Source organism: Aythya marila, assembly GCF_965140915.1.
Source record: "Aythya marila genome assembly, chromosome: 7".
NCBI classification, from domain to species: Eukaryota; Metazoa; Chordata; class Aves; order Anseriformes; family Anatidae; genus Aythya; species Aythya marila.
In genome coordinates, this window is record NC_139048.1 from 3,697,467 (window position 1) to 3,720,916 (window position 23,450).

At 44.9% G+C, this 23,450-nt stretch overlaps 1 protein-coding gene across 3 annotated transcripts in view; it reads right to left on the reverse strand.

Annotated features, from left to right (window-relative positions):
• ZRANB1 (zinc finger RANBP2-type containing 1) overlaps nucleotides 1-23,450 on the reverse strand; it is a 34,216-nt gene that overhangs the window by 3,338 nt on the left and 7,428 nt on the right. For all 3 annotated transcript variants that reach the window (XM_082765443.1, XM_082765441.1, XM_082765442.1), the window contains 9 exons: nucleotides 20,205-20,302; nucleotides 18,579-19,429; nucleotides 11,181-11,368; nucleotides 9,441-9,594; nucleotides 7,964-8,035; nucleotides 7,192-7,390; nucleotides 4,356-4,476; nucleotides 3,360-3,489; nucleotides 322-551 (listed from right to left, as the gene is read on the reverse strand). In XM_082765443.1, coding sequence (XP_082621569.1) covers nucleotides 322-551; nucleotides 3,360-3,489; nucleotides 4,356-4,476; nucleotides 7,192-7,390; nucleotides 7,964-8,035; nucleotides 9,441-9,594; nucleotides 11,181-11,368; nucleotides 18,579-19,392 — 1,908 coding nt within the window. In that variant the 5' untranslated portion in view covers nucleotides 19,393-19,429; nucleotides 20,205-20,302. The remainder of the gene's footprint in view (nucleotides 1-321; nucleotides 552-3,359; nucleotides 3,490-4,355; nucleotides 4,477-7,191; nucleotides 7,391-7,963; nucleotides 8,036-9,440; nucleotides 9,595-11,180; nucleotides 11,369-18,578; nucleotides 19,430-20,204; nucleotides 20,303-23,450) is intronic.

Consider the following 23,450-nt stretch of genomic DNA (forward strand, 5'->3'; position numbering starts at 1 on the left):
TGTGTTTCATTACAATCAAATAGGTAGCCCGTGCTGTAAATACCTGCCAGTATTTACATTGCATTCATTAAAAAGCATTCAGCTGGCACTAGTGTCAGAATCCTTATTTCTAGGCCCTTTCAAGGTACACTTGCAGAGTGTATTTACATTCAGCTCACAGAACTATCAACAAACATCGAGGATGAGGGGAAATATCTTCCCGAATCAGCCTGGATGATGGGAAGGGAGCAGAACAGCCTATGTCCCCTGCAGTACTTGGGCTGCAAAACCACTGGAGCTGCAGAGCTGGCTGAGGCCACCAGCTGCAGGAACAGCTCTTACCTCCTGAGCAGAAAGGAAGTGAATGTGCAATAGTTTCCTCTCGCTGTCCACCAAGGGCAGAAAGGTAACGGTGACATCGTCGTCAGTGTTGAGGTTAGCACCAGCACCTCGATTGCCATACCCGTCGTTCTCCATGGCAACCAGAGCGGAGAAATGGCCCCTCGTGTAGCCCAGAGCGATGGGACTCTTCCAGCAGAAACTCTGTTCCCACAACAAAGGCAAATACACACCTGCGGGGCAGAGCAAAGGGCAGGACTCAGAGCTACGGGAAGCATCTTCATGCACAGCTTTTGGCTGAACGGATTATTTTTTTTTATTATTTATTATTATTATTTTATTTTATTTACAGGCTTTAAGAGAAATTGCCGTTTTTCTCCCTACCCTTTTTAGCTCTAAAGCCAGCAATTCGCTCGAGGTGCGGCAATAAACCCAGAATAAACCTCATAACAAACCCAGAGCTCTTTTCTTCTAGGAACGTAAACAATTCTTGGTGTGTACTGCTGCAAGACAACTTGGGCAAAAGCACGCCTCACCTTGTGACGGTTTAAAAATAGCCGTGCACAAACTGAAGTGCACACGTAGCATAGCAACCTCCCGTACTACAGCTGCTGCCAGCGAGTCAGGAGCGGGCACTACGGCTCAGCAAGGGGCTCCGCTTCTTCTCCTGCATCCACGGACGGGGCAGGGCAGCAGGAAAATGGAAATCTGAGGCAGGGGGAGGCTTTGGAGGCTTGCCACAAGTTTAGAACTCAATTTTGCTTTGCTACAACAAAAGTCAGTATGGGCTACGCCAGTATTTGTCCCTTTCCCCCCGTTCTTTAACCGGGGAGCAAGGGAAATCTAAAAAGAGTTGGAAAGACGCAGAGCTGCACAAGTTTTTATTACAAAAATCTGGATTTGAGGACAAATCCATAGAGCATCTTCTTAGGGTGACCGCTCCTCCCTTTCTTCCCACCAGCTGCAAGGAGCTGTCATCAGGTCCTACCCGGTCCCGCTCAGAAGTGGGACTGATCTGTTCACGTCAGGATGTGCATTTATAAGAGGAAATGTGACAAATTGAGTCGGGAGGGTGAAGATTGACAGAAACGCCACAGAAAATGAAGAGCAGGGGCTAACGCCTACCCTGGCAGCCATCCACGCAGGATTTGGTTTCCCAAACCTGAGCTGATGGTTTCGGTCACCTTTTCTCCTCTTTAATTTTAAAAGCTGTACGCTCACGCCACTGAGTGCACGCAGCTAGACCAGGAGAATGCTTCAGGCTGGGTAAACAGATCTTTCGCTGCCAAAGCCTTAATATTTAAAGAAGCATTAACAGTCAGTGGCCACCCAGGTAACAAGTCTGACACTTAGGGGATTCACAGCAGGCTCACAAAACCCTGAGCACGCCTCAAAGCTGCTGAAAAGAGGGCACTTGCTCAGCAGAGCTCATGAGCACAGAAGTTGCCTTGTACCATCCCAGGAGACCCGTCTCAGCAGCTCGTGCTACCCTGCGTGCAAGCGCCGCACAGCTACTGGGCTTCAGCTGTGCTGAGCATTTAATTAGCACACATTAACCACAAAAATGTGGTTGGACGGGGAGAGAAGCAACTTCAGGTCACTTGAGACAGGACTCCTGCGTTCACCTGTTGGTGTTGTGTGTCTGGACGGATGGACGCAGCTCGTGGCAGGCACACATCATTAATATTTGTCCCACTGAATTCCTGGAAACGGGCCTAGCACAAGGCTGCCCCGGGCACCCGGTTACCTCCTGGTTCACGGAGCAAGGGAACTGTTTCAGCACGGTTAGGCTGAAGCACGCTTCCTTGCCTCGATGCCCAATTACAAAATAAAAACTGTTTTGCAAACCGCTCAGCCTTTAAGTTAAAAAAGCGACAAAAACCCCAAGCGTGCTATCTATATGACTGTTCTTCCCCAGACGATACCTCTATCATCTCAAATCACAGATAACATGCAACTATGGGTACCAAATTTCACGCTCTTCAAAGAATTTCACTTCCCCATTCCTCACGCAGGACACTTGGTCACCACCCAGAACTTACAAGCCCAACAGCTTCTCAGATCTTCTGAGGACTGCAGTCTCCAGAAAGCCTTCAGTAAGCAGTTATATTTGACTGTAACACCACAGCCCAGAATTCTTCTAATTATTATGGGTTTGCCACCTCTCTCAGCTTACTTTATGCTTAGATAATCAAAAGGGGCTTCCAGGATCTGCCTGATCTGGTACCTCCCACAACAGGCTGGCTGTAGAGTGCGTGAACAGAGCCCCTTCCTTGTCAGCCTCTGGGGCATCCATGCCAGTGAGTGGCCACCTCCTTAATCAAGTACCAAAGAAGTTCAGCTTTATCATTTTCCACCCTTTTTTTTACTCTCTCTACCTTTCCTCGTATACCCCTGCCTCTTGCTTTGAGGGCAGCTCCTTTTCACTGCTAAGGGCTGCTTCACAATTCACCTCCTACCGTGCTGCAGGACGACAAGGTACACCCCTCCGTGCTGAAAAAACACCCAAACACATTACTCTTGAGAAATTACACCACTACAAAGAATACAAACACCTTTTGCCTGCCTTCCCCCCCGGGTTTAGGAAGTACACCGGAGAGCATCCCTCCAGAAATGCCAAATACAAGGTGAAGGGAACATTTACAGCTGCTGCTACCAGCACCAAGGAGAATTTCAGATGCAGAATTTCAGATTCCAGTTGTTGAGCCTCCCGTGTCTTACAGCAGTACAAACCACACGACTTTTGAGAAGTTCACACAAACCAGAGCACCTTTAATAAATTACAGGCTAAGAGCTTGCTGCGTGGAGGTCAAATGACTTTTTACCCTGTGGTTCAAGGCAGCACATCCATCACAGAATGGAAGGTTGAAAGTTTTGTGGGTCTTTTTTCTTTTTAATAGCAAAAGAAAGCTTACATCAAATGCTACTCCACCCCCTGCCATCTAGTAGCTTGTGTCATTCTCCTTTCTACTGCCTTTATGTTTACAGTTTATAACTAAACATTTTTTAATATTAAATCTGAAAAAAAAATAAAGGTTTACCTTGAAAACGGGTATATCCTAATGTTTCTCCTCGGAAACTCTTAAAATATTTTACTCCATAAACTATAATTGGTCTTCTAAGAATATGTGCAAGTACAAAAATGTGTGTCTGCTCCAAACTTGCTCCAGGCTGCACCAAACATAAACAAAGAGAACATTTGAAAAGGAACTTACTCTCTCTACTTTGAAATTTGAAAAACATTCCCCAAATTGAGACAGAATGCTTTTAAGAGTGATCTGGTTTGACAAAAATTGAAGTAGAAGACTATTACATGTCAGTTACAGATAAGCAAAGAAACATTTCAGCCTGCAAAATAACTTAATCATCTGCAGTAATTCTTTGTCCCATCTCCCCGATTCAATCTAACATCTCATCCCGCAGTTAGTAGTGAAGCTCTGCAAAATATTTAGTCTAAAAATAAATTCACTTGTTTGGGGAAAGGTTAGGATAAATATCTTTTGACGATGGGAAAAGAGCATGTCCAAAACAAATGACAGGAAAAGAGCAACAATAAAAAGCCACACACATATGCTTTAGAAGAGGAGCTAAGCTATTCCTATAGTTGGAAGCTTATTGAGATGTAATTCTCATTTTGGAGGGGTGGTGTAAATACCAAATTGCCAAATTCTCAATAGTTTAAGCTTACAGATGTACAGGTATGTTCCAGGAGATGCATGTTGCAAGAGGTAGGCTATTAAGCAGACCATTATGTACTAGTTTACTCTACAAACTTCATTTTGACACCAGCATAACGTAACTTTTTCATACTGTACTGCCTAACAGTAAGATCAAAATAAATTATTTTTAAATGAAGTTTTCCCAACTTGGCTGAAAGAGCCTACTCAGTAAGAGTTTAAGATCACTGGCTTCAGAGGAATGGTTTTCTTTGTAAAAGAAAACCTTTATTCCTGAAGAGCACTCTCAGTTCTTAAAATTTCTTTTCAGACAGATTAAAATATCCTTTCCAATGGCAAGCAATGAAGAAGTTTTCTTACCTGGCTTGCAAGAGAGAGTATGAATGCCCAATCTTCCTGCCACTGTTCCTCACGCAACGAGAAATGTAAACCAAAGCTTTGGGAATACCACGATTCCCATTCTTTCCAGCGTGTATAGAACCTAAAACATGGGGGGGAAGGCATAGAATGGTGAAGACAAAGATATGCACTCATACAAAAATACACGCTGTGTGTCTGACAGCAGCACTCAGCCCTTGTAACCCTTTATACCATATCTGTAACAAGATATGACAGCAGAAAGACAGCAGATACTACAGAAGAAAGACAGCATACATCAGGAAAATAGGTTTGCGGGTAGTTTTTTTTGTTTGTTTGTTTAAAATCTTCATGAGACTCCATTTGCTAATCCTCATTTAAGAAATCACTTGGGATCGTCATGCCTACAGCAAACATGCTGTAATAGATGCAGGTTCCTAACAGGCTCCTGGCTAGTTTGATAGTCTTATAATAGCTTTTTTGAAGTCTTATTTAGCCTTATTTATTTTTGAAGTGTTGACCTATGGCAAACAAACCAAGACGTTCCATCTCATGTAAGACAATTACTCACTGTTCTCACACAAACAATACAGGTATTCTCTTCTTTAACCAGCTCATGTGCCAATTCACTCCACAGTGCCAGCAGATCGACTTCAAAAAGACTATAGTTAAGAAGCAGAATCTGTTTTGTGTCAGCTTTTGGAGCAAAGAGGAGGGTAATATTACATGGGAGAGATATAGAGCAGCATGGATTGAAATTAAAGAATTAGATACCAGAAAACACAACTGATCCATTTATGCTAAATCATAAGGTTTTAACTTCTGTTTTATTAAAAATAAGCACTTTATATGCTACTTCAGCCCCAGTGTTGTATCTTTCTTAACTACACAGAAAAATGACAACTGTATTGAAGAGCATACGCTGGCTTTTTAAATTTTAAACTCCATCCAACCACTGTACTACCAAAAGACCCCAGCTTCGCATTAAGAACAGGGGTTTAGCCAAGACTGTGAAACCAACAAAATCATTGTGAGGATAACATATCCTCACAATAATACACGTACATGGCATCTTCTGGACTTACCTGGATCTGTTTCTATTCAAATGGGGCCTCAGCCCCAAGCTGGAGCCCCGGGGGCTGCCCCTGGCCCCCAGCAGCACGTCTGTGCTGGGCGGGTGCCGCAGCCCTGGCACAGGCTGCCCAGAGAGGGGCTGGGGGCTCCTCCTGGAGAGCTTCAAACCCACCGGGACCTGGGGCTGGGCACCTTGCTCGGGGGGGGTTTTAGGAACCTGGAAAGGAATTCTGGCTGAAGTCTGAAAGTCTGATGTATTTTCACCACCCAGTGCCAGTTAATTCTTGAAGAATTTCCATCTAGAGGCAGACGAGTTCCTACCAAGGACACGGCTCTGCAGACGTGTGCTGCTTTTCCTAATGACAAACTAGGACATAGCATTATGCAGGCTGAAGGTGAGCAACTGCATTCCAACAGCTATAAAGGTGTGCAGGAACCAGATGAAGCACACCCCTGTGCTTTCAACATGAATAAATACTGAATTTGGAATAAAATGCAACCTCTGCCTAGACTATGAGCTGAAAAGCTTACCCAGACTGACTGCACTGTAAATAACGAGCGTAATGTTTGACACGAGAGTAAGCCAACAACAGCTCACGTTAACATTTTGGAAGATTGGTTTAAAGCTCAGTAGTCTGCTGCACGCTTTTGCATACCATGCTTGTTTTTGTTACCATAAAGCACAAAATCTGACCTGTCATAAATTTCTGTTCTGGCCTTAGAAGAACTGCCTGTGAGGCCAGGCACATTCCTGTGTGGTCAAGATGCACATTCCGCTATAAACAACCGTAAAGCAGTGACAGAGCCATTCGGAGACACGATCTCAGGAGAAGAGCAAAGCATCTCTGCACTGCATCCACCTCTGGATGCTAATTCTGAGTGTTTGGAGAAACAGCAAGTAGCTGGGGGCAGCACTCACAAAAGCTGCTTACACGTATCCCTACAGGTAACCTTCTTTGACTTCCTAAGAAAGGGGACAGGCTCTCTCTCTAGCACGCTGGCTGATAGTTTCTGTCCTTAATGGTAAGAACAAAAAAAAAAAATTGACCTCCTCTGCCTTACGTTAGCCTTCACCAATATCCTGCCTTAGTGCCATTGCTCACTTGGTGCTGGTGCAGACCAGCTGGGTTCCAACTATGAAGGTTCTCCTTCCAGAGGCAAACCACAGCATTGGAGTCAAGAAGGTGGCCAGTGTAAAACAGCACAAGTTAATTCGGAAAGATACATTAATTCTACAGCCAAATGACAGCACTAGTGAAATGCCAACACTCTGTGCTTTACTGCCATTATCTGAGCAGCCAGAACAGGAACAAAAAGAGCAGTACTGAATAAAGCTGTAACTGAGCAGATGGAAGGAAAACACTGAAAACTTTATATAGGAATTAAATGCTAACTTCTAACAATCTTCTGCAAACTGTCCACTGACAGCAACAACACACAGCATGTACATGATCTGCATTAAAGTACACGGAAATTCCACGTCTAACTGCTGCTAGCGCACTCCTGACAAGCACACAGCGTGAAATATTTACTTTGTTTTACTTGCTACTTGCTGAAGATCACAAACCGTGACTGATGTCAGGACGCCCAAGTCTCCAGCGGTGTGTATAAAATAAACTAGAACTAGATTATGACGTGAATCACACTGATCCAACACCTTTGATCCACGGAGCCCAGAGCAAATTTGCCTTTTTTTGTTGTTGGCATACCACAATCAGCTACTGCGCTACATGGAAAGCTGTCCCAAGCTGGCATAAAAACTCACCAATGTGAGCAGTCGTGTAAACTGTCGTGAAGAGCTTTCCGCAGCACTGAATCTTTGTCGTAAATGCCCCAAGTAGCTTGTAGGACTGAATCCAGCAGGCAGTCCCCTGCAGTCCGATTCCAAAGTGCATATAACCTGCTGTCCAAGCGGGTGCCCAGTTCCAGCGACCAGTTAATGATGGGAGATTCCTCTTCTAGCTCTGCAATATGACAGCATCTTAAAAATCTCGCTTGCTTTTGAAGTCTCTGAATCCAAACAGCACATTAACGGCACAATCTCACCGATTTACCCATTTACATTAATAAAATTAATTTTCCCTCATACTACAAATGTAGATGAACTGCTGCAGCTAAAAGAACTTCCCTGGGCTATGTGCTGTCAGGAAAAGGAAAAACACATATGCTAGCCTTAAAGAAACATCACATCAATTGCTTGAGGATTGCTACCAAAGAAGAAAACTCTTCAATTTTCTTTAAAAAGCACGTGACTTGAAGCTGTAAAGCTAACAAGCAAGCTAACAACAGAAGGACACACAATGAGATCCAAAGATGCATTATAAATAATTTCTAAGACTCCATTCTCACTCTGCCTCTTATATCAAATGTGAACGTTAAAATAATTTCAGGGTGGAGATTAACTTGAAAGCATCAAATCTCTATTGAAAACAACTTCAGGCAAAAATGCCTTATTTATACACGTACATTTTATTGAAGAGAAATATTTCTCTACTGCCAAGCAAAGAGAAATTCTAGCCGTTCTCAAGAACATTTACCTTTCTGAACATCTCTATCAAGTACTTCATCAAATAACTTCTCTTGGACTGTGGGCGGTAAGTCTTCAATATCTGGAAAAATTGGAAAATAAAAAAGTCACTTAGTGTTACCATAAAAGAGAAATGTCGCCAGTTGATGCTCGGGAGAATTTAACAGCTTTTGCCCTACCATCCCTAAAGCCTTTTTGTAAAAACTCATCTTTCAGACCTGTCCTTTGCGATCACAGGCTTCACAGAGCACACTATTTTAAAATGGAGATCTCAGAGTGACCGTCACACCTCTTACACAGAGAGGATCGTCTCAGCACACGTGGAGTAAGAACAGAATTCTCTGAAGGCAAAAGTGAAGTAGGGGAACCACACTGACATAGAAAAAAAGAGCATTTTCAGCCCTACTGTATTTAGGACCGCTTCAACTCAGAGTAGCAGTTTTCCACCTTTCTGGAAGTCCTCCCCTGTCTGGTCTCACCCAGTGGTACTGTTTGCCAGGGGACTTGGTCTCATACAGAAGACCAACTTTCAGGCATTGCATGTAGGCATCAGCAAAATAGTTTAGATAACCCCAACGGTCTGCAGGCCACAGCTTGCAGGTTAGAAGACAGAAAATGAGAAAACTACAGAGCTGGGGCATGCGAAGTGCCAGTGCTAGCAACTGCTCCAAGAGCCTTGCAAACAGAACCTGCAACTATACATCTGCATTAAAGAAAGGTGAAGTTGCATAATGGGAAAAACTTTTGTGATTCCTGTATCTTGTCAAACAATCATCACTATTACACCTGCTCAAATTCCAACACATTTATTTTTATAGGGCAAAACTATGTTACGTATCTGCACACGCACATGGACACGTGTAAGGGACTCTATGTTGCATAGAAAAGGTAAGGGTATAAAAATAAGCCAGGCTTGCAACCACTTAGCCACAGGAGGTTCCAGACAGAGTTCTCAGTGCTATTGCTTTATAAAAAAAAGACAGATGAATCTAGTGATCAGTAGAATTTACATCTATGTATTTCTTACCTCTGGTAGTACTTCTATTCAAGGAAAACTGCTAATGAAAATTTAAAAGAAAAATAAAAACTAATAATTATTGGTTTTGTTTGGTTTGTTAATGGGCAAGCTGTTGAAAAGCATTCCCTTGATATCAGAGTACCTCCAAGTACTCAAGAAGTGTTACTGCTATAATCAGTACATATCTAAGTGGCGGCTCTGGGCCTTACAGGAAAGGACTGAAAACTAACATAGTTATGGGAAAAATCCTATGAGAGCCCAGAAACATCTGAGCTCCCATCTTTACACAGCCTTCCCTTACATGACTCAACTTTTCTTCCATTTCCTCACATCCGAAGAGGATAACAACTTCACAAGAATGATGTACAGAAATCAAAATACACATCCAAAACAACTCTCAACTAGCTTACAGGAACAAATCAAACAGCCAAAAAACCCAACCACCCAGCAGCAAGGATTTCACAGCTACCTGCAGGTAACGTAAACGTCACAAGGTCAGTCAGAAAATAGCAAGCGAAGTCTCCCTTCCGCTGATGAAGAGACGCAGCGATTTCGCGACGGATTTGTTCTGTGACCTCTGGACACACCATGGCAGGAATGCACTTCGCTGCATGCTGTGACACCTGGAACACAACAGTTACTGCACTCAGGTTGTTTCTAGTTAGGTGTGAAGACTTGGAGTCATCTCCATCAAGGAAAAGTTTTTTTGTGTTTTTTTTTTTGTTTGTTTGTTTGTTTTTTAATAAGTGCTGCACTGAAGGTATAAACATTAGTACTCTGAAGGATAAAATACAGTTACTCTCAATGAATTAATGTCTCATTTAGAACATACCTGATAGCAGAACTGGCTAAAAAATCTCTTTAAATCAATGAACTGAATTAACAGATGACTTCTTCCAGTAGAAATAAGAAAGCGAGAAAAGCAACAGATAATAAATATACCTCAAAATTTATACATGAGCCCTGACTACATTTAACATTACAATTCATTACCATAGCAGAGTTTCCTACTGAGAAGCTTCCCCAAAGTTATTAGTGTAAGACACATTTATCTGGATTCTACCTAGAGGCAGAAGGAACTCATACAGTGATACAGGGCAAGTGACATCGGGGTGACACTGGGTATTTAAAGAAATCTTTAGAAGATATTTTCTCTAATTAATACCCTAGCAAAGGGAGGTATCACTATGGCTCAAGTAGTGCCAGATATTTTCAGATTTTTAAGTATTTCTAAGAACTGATATTCTTAGAAATTTTTCTGTTTTTGTTTTTCAGCAAAATAACTTTATCCACGCAGAAAACTATGTGAGCTGCACAAAAAGTCCTGGTATTAGTCACATGTAAGTATGTGCCCATCAAGACTTTAGGTCCATTTGTCTTGCTTCATCTGCTCTGTTTAATTACTCAACTCTACACATTCCACCATCCTCATGCCCTTCTTCTGAGGCAGGCTGCTTTCCTCATGAACACATGCTTCAGAATTGCATTACACATCAAAACAGGGAGGGCAGCAGGCAGAATAAAGGAGGGGCAACAGCAGAATACAATTTTGTCTTTGATCAGGTGAGAAACTAAGTCAGAGAATGAAGAAACCAAGAAACAGAACAATAGCTGTGGGCCTCCTACGAGGGAAAGGTCGACCATGGGCTAAGATCACCAGAAGGAAGGTGCTCCAGAGAAAAAAACACAAGGAACTGGAACATGCCAGAGCAAGGAGGCAGAGGAACCAACTAGTCTAGGCAGCAGGGAAGAGTGGAAAAATGGAGTAATTTTGCAAAGCAAGGTATTTGCTTCCAGGAATCCCAGGGAAGAAAGAAAGGAGCACTTCATTGCCAGGTAGACTTATTCATTAACAAAACTCAGAAAAAATTAAGCTGCCATTGATCTCCGAGCTCTGCCTTCGGGGCATTTCCTCTCCCCCACCCAAGGCACAGGAAGCCACACAATAGCTAGCAGCTTCCACGCCGGTGAGGTCAGGACACGTGCCACGACTGCACCTTTTAATAGGCGAGCTGAGCGTCCTCGAGACCACCAGACCCAGACAGTTTTTAAGTAAAATTGAGCAAAAAGGCACAAGGCAGCAGCTCACATCCTCGAACAACGGCAGCGTCTATCTGCTGGCACATCACCTTCCAGGTCCCTGGCTGCACACAACGGCCCCGTTACAGCACGTTCCCGTTTGCTCTGTGCAGCAGCCCACGTAACTCACCTCCGTGAGCAGGATGGCGAGCATGTCCTGCCTCTGGAAGCGGATCGCCAGGTGCACGAGCGTGTACCCCACGTCAAAAGCCGAGGGACGATTCAGCAGGCGTACTTCATCTGCGGTAAGCTGGCGGGCAATGTCTCCTCCTGACGACTTGTAAGCTTCCACAGCAGCCAAATCACCTTCTACCACTCCTGGAGGGGGAGTAAACAATTGGAAATCAATGCGTTGTAGAGAGCAAACAGGCTGCTCTGGATCAAACCCTTATGGAATAGTTTGCTTCTACATAGTCTAATGCAGACCTAACACACAAAAATCAATTGAATATCAAGAAACTTGCAAATGATCTTTTTTTCCCAAAGGGAAATGAGAAAAAAAGTATCTATATTTAAACTTACCTTGCCTTCTAGGCTCTTTCTACTACCCAAAATAGTTGGGAGATATGGCTATCAAGAGGTGCTAAGGACCCTTGTGCCAGGAAGCAGCTAGCAGAACACACTCGCTATCGTTTCATTTTATCAGCAGCACTGACAGAAGGTCGTTCGTTCACAGTACAGAGGTGACTTTATTGTATCTTCCCCTGCTCACTTATCTTAAAAACAAACCAACAGATCTAAGAAGTCAAACACTTAATGTGGTTTTTGAAATAAGCCTTTTTTCCCCCCTTCCAAGTATGGTTTAGGATAGCGTTGGAAGAGGACACAGTACACGTTTCTCTTCAGCTCATGGTAACACAGTTACCACTCAGTTCTTCCCTTTGAGAGTAATGATATAAAGAATAATTCAACAGAGAATTAAAGATAAACCACACCCACAGACACACAATGTGGTAGTTTCTAAAGCAAGATAAGGAAAAAACCCCAAAATTTTCTGCAGGCCCCAGCAATCTAACTCGTGTGCCACACTCATATCAAGACCATTCATGCTGAACGCATTCCTTGGCTGCAATTATCAGGACCCATCATCTACAAGGTGTGGTGGAATCGTCTCTAACAGCATCAACTCCGGTATCAGACTTTATAGTTGAGGGATTTTGAAATTAAGATCTTGTTTTAGATAGCATTACGTTGTTTTCTTGTGGGGCATGAGCTGAAGAAAGAGAACCTTGAAGCCATTTTTAATGAGCAAGAAACGAACACTTCTAACTCACCGCTAAGAACCCCAATCTGCAGCAGCTCACAAGCAGAGCACAGACCCCAAAAACAATTAGAGGACCACACCAGGGGATATATGGCCAACACAACCGCGTTCCCGTTACGTTTCCACTTCTGGGTGGGCGTGAGGCATGCTAAGGGAGAAGGTTCGGGTCTGTCAGTGCACACTGCGTTCATCCCAAGGATGCCACCTGCAGCATTGCACTTCCACACAGATCTCGAAGTCACACAGCTTCTCACGACTTATTTTCTTAAGAGGAATTACACCGTGGCTTCGGCTCAAGATCACCAGTTAGCAAACAGCCAAGGAACCACAGGGAAAGAAGAATCCTGATGGAAGAGCAGGCTCTCTGCTGCCTCACGACACCCTTTGTGTTGTTCTACTGAGTTAGGGACAACATCTGGCTAAAGCTTAGCAGTCACTTTGTACCCATATATTTTGAACACATCAAAATTAAAAGAATCAAACATCCCACGTGATCCCAAATGGTGACAGATCAGACCCCAAAATTCCCAGCAGTTGCAGTGCACCAGGCTGCCCAGTACACACTGCAGCACAGCACACACTGACAGCCCTCAGACAGCGCCCGGGCAATTCGGATTTGTCATTATTCCCCTTAACCCCCCCGGAGAGCTGCTACAGCAGCTTCCTACCATCAGGCCTCAGCAGGGACTGATGCTGGGAGGCATCAGAGGTTTTGCAATGCCTTCAAGCACTCACTGCAAGCTGCAACAAGGCCCTAAATCCATGACATGTGCTGCACGTGGGACTGCCAGTTCCTGCAGTCTATTCCCCAGCCTTGCAGTACTTGGCATTCCCAGAAGTTCCTTCCATCTCCTAGAATTAATTACTGAAGTTACGTAAGTTTTCATTTGAAGAGCACGTTTCCAAATCTCACTGGTGGGATTTCAGCTAATGACAATACAGATGTGACAAACGGGCAAGCAACACATGCTGCCTAGACCTTATCTTTAAAATTGAGACTGTAGATGTGCTTTAGGGATGGGGCTGGCAACGCTGAGAGTTAAATAACAGTGAAGGTGCCCTAAAGGATGCATCAAGCAGCTCCCTTTTACCACAAATTGATGCAAACTTGCTTCTGGATGCACTGTGAGGTGTGCCCTAGCTCTGCTGTAGCAGACTCCCAGCAGATGAACAAGGCACACAGAATCAAACCATACTGGGCTTGTTTTGCACACTCTGTCTCCTTATAAGAAGTTTGCAAACCTGCTGCGTGCTGTAATGCCTGGTGCTCATCTGCACCAAAATACTCCGAGTGTCACTACAGCACTGCCTCTTCTGTGGTCACCACAAGCCTCTTCAGCCCAAATCTCTCTCTTCCTACCCAAATATCTCCCCCGTTTGAGCTCCTTCAAACGTGTTTTTGTTGACAAGGGGAGGCACATTCCTGGGGCTTTGATTCCTATCGGATGGATGGATGGATTGGATGATAGCCTCCAATTCAATGCTTTATTTCAATACAGCTCAACAAAACGCTATTTACAAGCAACATTTCTGCAGTGTTTACCGCTGCCATAATTCACTACGTTTCCTAAACCACGAGTGCCTGATTAGCTAAACAAGCAGCCTTTGAATCGTGTCCCGACACAGCCCGTGCCAGCTGGATGGCTCCCCGCGGACACCCACCGCATTCCTCGCGCTGGGGAAATGTCAGAGGAAGAGTGGCATTTGCCTCCAGATTGTTCACATCGCATCCCCCGTGCGCAGGGCTGCGGCTGGGGCACAGCTCGGATTGTTTACACCAGCTCCAGAGGGATCCTTACACCTCCGGGGACGCTCCTGAGCCACAGCGAGGGGAGTTTTTCCTTTAAGGTGCGTTCCAGAAGCGCGTTCCCTTGCACAACCCAAGGTTTTTTCTTCCACTAGTAAAGCCCGAGCTCTTGCAGACACACAACCTGTGTTCCCGTAAGACAACAGCCCTTTTTCAAAAACCTTCTTAATCTCCCAGTTTAAAAAATATTAATTACCCACTAACGACTGTTTGCACAAGGCTGCTCCTGCTAGAACCGTTACAACATCTCCATCAGATAGCAGCTGTTATCTCTGCTCGGGTTTAATAACCCCGTAATTAGGCTAGTTGCAAAAACTACAACTACTGCAGCTAGGACACTATTACATTTATCCTTCAGAAAATGTAAATATTTGCAAGGTTTAGTGCAGCTAAGCAAACCTGGAAACACACGACAGCTTACAAGCTACCTACAAAGCCAAATCCCGTTGGCCTTAATTGCAGTCTCCATGATTTCAAAGCCACCAGGTGTAAAGCTCCCAAAGAAAACACCGTGCAGCAGCCTTGATTTACTTGGCCCTTTCTGGAGCACGCACTCTTGCACAGGCAGCTGAGAGGGACAAAACTGGAACACGGGGGCAGGACGGGGAGCCACCAGCTCCTCCAACAGTCCCCAGGTTTAAATTCACAGGGAAAGACTGAAGGCAAGCAAGGACAGAGAATATTAACCCCCACTTCAACCACGTTTGCTGTCATTTTCCTTACAGACACTGTGGGTCAGGCAGCAACGGGCTGCAGCAGGCTCCTGACCCCAAAAGCTGTAAAACACCACCCCATAAGAGGCACACATGCGTGCACAACAGCGCAGGCACTCTCAGTCTTTGAAGAGGTTGAACAGGATTAAGCTGAAATGAAATAAACCAACGTAAAGACAAGGAAAATCCCCACCATACCTGCTTGAATAAATACAGCCTTGCTGCTAAATTAATGGAAAAGCGTGAACAAGGCTTTGGGGTCAGATAAAATACCTGAACAACAACATGAAAATGGGAGCTTTTTGAATCAATGAACCCGTTGCATTTCTTAGCTCCTCAAGCTCTGCAACTTGCATCTACTTAAAAATAGGCCGCTTCCAAGAAGGCAGCTACCTCAGCCTGGATGCCAACCAGTGCCTGATGTTCTCCTTTCCATGCAAGCAGCCCCTGCACCTACACGTTACCCACACAGCGTGTTCCCAGCACGTTATCACAAGGCAGAGCACAGCACACGTGAAGGCCTGCTGGAGGAGCTCCCTGTACCCTGCTGTCTGTCAGATGTATCCAACCCCCAGCTGCACTGACGGCCGAGCACTTGCTTGCACAATTGTACCCTAAACAGAGGCAGAACAGAGAAGTATGAATGATTTTTTAAAGTTAGCTATTGGTTGTTTCCAGGGCAAATGACCATTCTTGATCATTGCTCAGGTATCTTTAGCATAAAACATCACTGAGCCTTTAAAAGAAAGAGTCAAGAGGCCAAAGGAAAAATTCCCTGCTGTGCTGGCCCTGGTTAATCACCTGTGGGTGACTGACTCACGCTCACTTCCCCCAGACACGTCAGGAGAGCCTGAAGTGACCCCAGGAAGGAGTCACACACGGCCTTCCCTGCACTTGTTTCCACCCATACGCTTCCCACTCCCTCATTACGGCTCTGACAAACCCCCAGCAGGGTTCAGGGGACGAGGAAACTGCTCTGGGTTTGCTAACCAGCAACCCAAGAACCGCCCCCCACTGAAACAGCCCTCAGTCCAACTTAGCAAGCTTGGTTTGCATCAGCAGCACTGCTTTCCAGGCGCCCTGCACCAAACACACACAGGAGGAGGACAGCAAGGAGCAGCTTGGAGCACCACCTGGGTGGCAGTGCCAGCTGGGAGCAGGGACATCGGGCCCTCCAGGCTGCTCTCTCCTTCCCCACTAGGCTGGTGGATGCTTGGGTAAGACACCTGGCACTGCCTCCGAAAATATGAGAGAGGGACGGGAAAAAAATAAGAAAGTTGACAAAGGCAAAGCTAAGCAGGCACACGCTGGAATATCAGGAATGTGCACGCAGTCCTTTTAAGGACGCACGGCAAAACAAGATTCATTACAGATTGCTCCAAATATTTGGGGTTTGTTTAGGAAACATACTCCTCGTTGTTTCTCTCAGACACAGAGGAGGAACGCACGCCGCGTTGATTTTGGAGACGCCATCTGCAGCAGAAAGCCTGGCCCACGATGGAAGCCACCTTACTGACCTCAGCTGGGAAAGCAAAGCACTTCTGCAGCAGTTCAGATGCAGGAGCAGAAGAGAATGGAAAAGGAGAAGAAATACAGCTTACCCTCAACCTGTGAGCTACAGTTCAAGCTCAGGAGTGAACCACGCACCCCGAAAACCCCCAGAAGTGCCCTGCAGCACCCACACTCTGCCAGTGCCACTGCGAGGCCAGCCCTGAAGCACCACACCCCAACCTCTACAGGTACTGGGGCTGAGACCGTCCTAATACTATTTTGCAACTGTGTTTGCCTAAAAACTGACAAGCATTCAGCTCAGCTCAAAATTCACAGCAGCTCCCCAGCTGGCTGGCAAACAATAAGTTATTAAGCCACAATAACTCGGTTGATTTGGCTGGTAGGAACATGTGCTTCAGGCCAAACTGTCCAAGCAAGATTCGAGTTGTTTTAAACACATCGGACCAAGACAACAAACCAACCAGCACGACTGTGGCTCGCTGCTCTTCGAATTACTGAGCTGGTGCAACCCTCCCACACAGACGTGCTCTGCAAAGCATCCAGAGAGCCCAGCACACAAGATGCTGCGAAGCTGTAAGTGGTCCTTTCTAAGGTAACTCCTGCTGCCAGCAAAACGAAATACTGAAATTAAGGACTCATTGTTAACAGCTTTGGTTGCCTTTTTTTCCTTTTCTAACTTAAAGTAGAGTAAATTTAAGTTACAGAGAGGAATCCACGAACTCTTTCAGCAGAACAGTCGTGAGATTCAGCGCACACAGCTCCACCTGAACCACAGCTTTCTCACCAAGTTACCAGGACACCTCCGAGATACCTTCAAACTACTTTCATTTGAGGAGAACCAACTTGCTATTGCCTTACAGAATTTATACAGTTTTAAATTTCACATGCAAACTTATCAGCACAAGCAACTTTAAACATAGATAGGTTCACAATCTGAAATAGAGGATTACCACCATGCCCGCATTAAGTCTGAAAAGGCAAGATATTTTCAGTTAACACTGGAATATCCAAAAAAAATCACTATTGAAGAAGCAGAGGGGAAAAAAGCCCTGATATGGAATACAACCGCTATTAGAATTCAAGAGAGGTGCTTGGCAGCCACAGGAATGACCTCCACCAATTGATCTCGGGTATTTAGTAACTTGTAAAGTGTCACACAGAATTTCAGTTGCTTCACTTCAGAAGAAAAAGGCTCTGGGTGTCTGCTAACATGTCAGAAGCTTAAGGTACCAGGAAACCTCGCTATTTTCCCCAAATGAAGTGTGTCTGAAGCTACTTACGCAACCAAAAAAAAACCAAAAAGCTATGAAGTGACTTCATGAAACCCTGCGGAACAGCACGAGACATACCAGCAATGCTACAGTTCCAAATGAAGTGTTTTACACTAAAAATAGTGGCGGATTTCAAGTGTTTAATCCGCGGGTATGCTGGGGCAAGAGGTATCTGCTTCTGGGAAGTTACAGCACAAAAGTTAACTCACAAGGTCAATAACTGGAGAAAACCCTGCTCTCACATGTCTCTGCTCTTTAACAGCACTGGGAGAATTATCCAGAATCTCCTTAGGAACGCACTACAACATAAAACAAAATTGCATTTGAATTTTTTGAAGCAGTTGCCTAGAAAAATACTTTCAGAAAGCCTGTAAACATTTACACCACAGTATCTGTATTAACACAACATTATTACTGTCAAGGTCAGTATTACACATGCAGTTTCTTGGAGCTACATATTTTGGTGTTATTTTTAACATCTGACAGAGCATCTTGTACTGTTGTGAGCTCTACACTGTTTACAAATACTCCCAAGCTGCAGCTGCTGCTTCTACTAGCGTAGCTTGCAAAGAGAAGAGTGATTTCAAATACCCAGTAAAGGTTTTTTTCCCTTTTAAATACAATACTGTATGTACTACAGCGTTCTCTAGATTGGTTTTGTAGTTTTCTCTACTTTTGGACTACACAGCAGAACAACAGCATTTTGGTATGAGGATATTTATTCCAACAAAAGGGCAAAACCGCCCACACATAGCTGCAAAACATCTAACCCTGCTCAGCTTCTGGATGAACTCTGCACCCTCCATCAGCAGGTGTTATTTCAGGTTTACTCTTAAAAATTAAAAGGCAGATATTAACAAAACTGTTTCAAAACCCAATGCCAAGTTTACTCTTAAATCCTCACTCTCCCCAAACACCCAACCGCTAGGCTAACAGCAGAAGGTAGCAATGAACAACTTACCCACGCAAGCGTTTAGAAACAGCCAGTCAGTCTTTTTCATTCTATTTTTTATTTGCTTTAGCTTTTTGAAGTCAACTTCAAGCTCTTCCTTGCTGCCAACAGCTCCGGCCAGTTCGATTCTTTGGAAGTCCATTTTCACGTCGGATTCGCGTTTGGTTGTAGGTGGAGATCTTCTTTGGCTATTCCCACTACTACAGCTCCCCCTCCACCGAGCTCTGTCTTGCTCGTTTATGATTGAAGAAGCCTCGTCGGTGTCTGCCAGTTCTATTGCTTCGATGTTGTTAGGTCTGGGATGATCACACACAACGCATTTCCTGGCCTTCGCCCAGTTTTCGTATGTACAAACAGAACAAGTCCAGTGCTGAGCCCTTGTGTTCAGTTTATTCCTGTCATTATACTCCTCGCACGGGTCAACAGAAAAAGGAACCGGTCTTGAACCAGACCCTGAAGACTGAGGGGACTCCGTGGGACTCCTGGTCCTACGTTGAGACAAGCACTGAGTACATCTGATCGCTCTGGGCCAGTTCAAGTACGTGCACATGTGGCACGACCATTTATTTGCACTTTCCATACTGTACGATGATTTAACCCTCGGTCTTGCACTAGAATCTGGACATATCAAAGGGCTACTCCCTCCTTCGGTGCTTGTAGGGTCCCAGTCTCGACCAATATCACTCGAGCCACTTTTAAATGGATCTTCCGTGATAATTGTTCCACTAGGTCTCTGAGCACGACACATGGTGCATTTGATTGCAGATGGCCAATTTTCGTACGTACAATACTCACAAGCCCATTTAATTCCACGCTCTGTCATCGTGCACTTCTTGAAATGAACTGCGTCAGGCAGAAAGCTAAACGATCAGAAGGCATCGTTAGTACCTAATTGCACACGAGCTCTGCTTCCAAAAACAATCTCAAAAGATGAAGTGTAACCCACTTGATGTGGGCTGCACCAAAAAGCATGAAAGTTAAGCCAGGCGAGGGGACAACCTTGATCTTCTTGAGAGTATTAGGACGCTGTGTAGGGGCTGTGAGAAGGGCAAAACTTGAGCTAAATGACTAATGCTCGAGCCACTTAGAAGCCGAATTTGGGATTTCCTACTGTGGAAAAGAAAATTCAGTCCCTCATTTCAGGAATTTGTTAAGTTTGGACAGAGGCTTCCAGAAATATTCAGAAAAGAGATATTAAGCGTGGACATTAATTAGATATTAAAGAGATATTAATAGTGGAACAGAGGCCAGTAAGGCTGCAGAAACAGGTCACAAGCATTAAACTACTGAAATAAAACTCGATATGAATGCAGCAATACAGGAAAAAATGACACAAAGGCTAAGATGCGCACAGCAAGTCATCACAGGACTGGACGGAAGAGTACCAGGTAGGCAGTTATACCAGTAAGCAGTTCTTTTGGATCAGCAAGCTGTAGGAGTTTACAAAAAAAGGCACACGCTTGACTTTTTTTAAACACAGGCTTAACCAAGACCAGGCCTTGATTCCACACCACTCACAGCAGATGTGTTGTGAGGTTAAAGGAACACTCACAAGCAAGCTCGAGCGGTGCGTGCTGAGCAGCCAACGCAGTGCTCCCATTCTACAATCCAGATTTCAATCCCATTCCAACTCACTTTTTCTCTAATGAAGAGGAGAGTCCGTCTTCATGCTGGCTCAGACCTTTTCCTCAGATTGCCAAAGACGAAGGATGACACTAAGCAGATAACTATTCCTGTAAACAAAATGAAAACAGACTCATTATAGGTTTCCTCCTGGACCTGAGTAACCAGAAAGTTAATTATTAAATGCCACACCTACTCTGATCACAATTTACGTGTTTAAACTCAGCCATGGCCTGCTAATACTAACATACAGACCGGCTAAAATAAATCAATGTTTGAAAAGAACACGAGCAATCAGTTGAGAACTCAATGCAAGCAACATCAAAGTCACCCCAAAACATCCCTGAGCACTCAGTGGAAACTGAAACTGAGGATGGGAAGGAAAAAATTCTCAATTGCTGCCAGTTGGTATAGAGGTCAAATGGGGTAAAGACTAAGGCAGGCAGATAAAGGATAAGTAGAAAAAAAGTACACATTCTAGCTCCTCTTATTATAGCATTGTTTCCCGACATATAGCCCTCATTTATATCTTATTATGGTGCACACAGAGCTGTTCAAAAAAAAAAAAAAAAAAGCTTGTCTTATCAGCTGACTGACAGCTCTCACGTTCATCACACCCAAACTCTCTGGGTTAATAAAAACACCCAGAATCCAGTACCACAAAACCTTAAGAGAAGCTGCAAATCAGGATCAAATCCTGATCTGGACAGACTAAACCCCAGTTTACACCTTTCTCCCATTAGGGGATGCTTTACACGTGAGCCCAGTCTTCACGGCGATGCCTTCACCAACACCCTGACCTTAAACGGCCGCTCTGATTTATCAGCCTCAGGCTGCCACGGAAAGCCACAGGGGTGCCCTTTTCCCCCAACTATTCTTCTCGCTGCCTCCCTTCTGTGGATCCCAGCAGGCAGCAGTTTTTTCCAGCAGCTCAGCCCTGCTCTGTGCACCAGATCAGGTGGCATCGCGTGGCCAGGAGAGGACAGGCCGAGCCTTTTCTCAACCCATATTTCTGGCGCAGGAAGGCAGGCGAGCAGTCAGGAACCCACAGAGCTTTTTCCAGAAAGCTTGGGCTCTACCATGACTTGTTTGAGCTGCCTGCAGAGCACTCCCCTCCCACCCATACATTATAAAACTGTGTCAGGCTAGGGAATGTGCTGCGAAGGCAGCTCGGCTTCCTACTGCTTCCCCTCCGTGACTTGCTCAGAAAAATTCAGGCCCACTCTAAGAGGGGAAAAGAAAAATGAAAAAAGGAGGAGCAAGGTCATACTGGGGTCCCCATATCTGTACAAGGGTAAGGGTCATGTAACGAGAACACGAGGTCAATGCCTTAAAAGACTTCTCAGAAACTTGTAGGAAAAAGAAATGTGTGTTTCTCTATTCCAGAAAAGAAATAAAGGCTTTGCCAAAGCAGTTCCAAAACGTGAGCGTGCTTAATGACAGATTTACCTAATCCATTTGGTCAAGGGTTTCCCCACCACCACCGTTCGTGGAACACACTTGTTAATGACTTTAACGTTTCTTAAGTAAGTTTAATGTCTGTATGAGCAACAAAGCTCAGAGACAGGAATGTTTTATGGTTCTAAAGACGGCTGAAGGCGCTTTTCAGAAATGAGTATGAAGCAGCATGCTGTCGGTGCACCTGCACTAGAGCACTTTGAAGAAAGACACAGCACTTCCATGCAGCAGTTTTTTGGGTTTCCATCTGGGTGAGCCCCAGCAGCACGCCCATGCCAAGACCACCAGCGCCATCGGATTTATTCCTGTTACTCATGGCCGGCAGGCACCACGCGGTTCCAACACTGGCACATTTTTTCAGAATGACTTCTTCACCACTCTGTCTTCAAGTAAACTCGCTGCTTTGGATTCTGCACGGAGGAGTCGAATCATGCAGCACCTCCTCTGGCACAGAGGGAGCGCAGCAGTGGCCGAGAGGCGCAGGTGTGTGCCTCGATGTCCGAAAAGCACGAGCAGGCAAGAAATTAAAACCTGCAGAACTCCAAGCAAGTACCAATTGATCAGTATACAGGAAGCGTGCTAAATGCATTCTGGACAGACTACTGGAATAGTTCAGTACATTAAAGAGGACAACATTAAATTATTATTAAATCAAATGGCAAACAAAAAACTCACAGCACTGACAGACTGCCTTTTTATTAAATAAGGCCAGTCAGAAAAGGTCACTTTTAAGAAACAATCAGAAAATTTTGCTTTGTTTCAAGAACGCTCCTGTTTTAAGTGTATGGGACAACACAAAGTGGCATGCAGGAACTGGAAAAAAAAAAAGTCAAGTCTTAAAAACACATTAAGGCAGGATGGACCTGTATCTCCATGACATAAGTCAACTATTCATGGCATCCAGAAGTAAATTCTCCTCTGGCTCAGACAGGGACCGAAGCAGGACCCCGTGCCACAGATGACAGAGCCCCTGCCCACCGGCCGGCCCCGTGAGCCCTGCCTGCACCACAGGCTCCTCGCTGGGGGGCTCGTCAGAGCCCAGTGCTGCTGGCAGAAGCCCTGTGTGACCGTACCAACAGATCAGTGCTCCCACCTGCGCTCGTTTTGCTCCTGGTGATGACTTCCACAGAAAGCTAGCCTTGCTCTGCACTTACAGGTAAAACGCACCGAGCAGCCCCACGCCAACGGAGCTGCCGTTACACTCCTAAAAGCAAACCTGCGTTTATTTTGGTTTCAGAGCTCCGTGAAGCAACTTGTTTGGGAAACCACACACACACACACACCACTCCTCCAATCCAACGCCGAATCTAGTAACTCAACAGCTTACTAGTGCAGATGTAACACCTTCCACACATCAACCACAAGAAGGAGCGGGCAGAAGCAGGGCTGCAAGTCTAAGCAAGAGATCAAAGGGCACTTTCGCTGACAGGATTCTTTGTGCGCTCTGAAACGTGGCGTTTGAATGCAGGTCTGCTGAGAAAGAGCCTCACTGACAGCTGTCGTTGTTGACTAACAGCTGGATAATGTTGCTGTGAAGTTTGTACATAAATATGTGCTAACAGGGGATGGACAAAGCCCTCAGAAGAACTGCCTGTGATTAACACCGCACAGTCTGACACACTTAGAGAAACACTCCCCCTTTTACGTCACTGCCTCAAGTTCTTTTTCATTTACCTGTAAAAAAAAAAAAATTGTCATAGTTCCTAGAAAGCTGAAGTTGAGATCTTATCTGTGTATAAATCCGGTTAAAGCTGTCGAGGGCAAACATGCTAAAGCCAAATACCTGGGCCATCATCACAC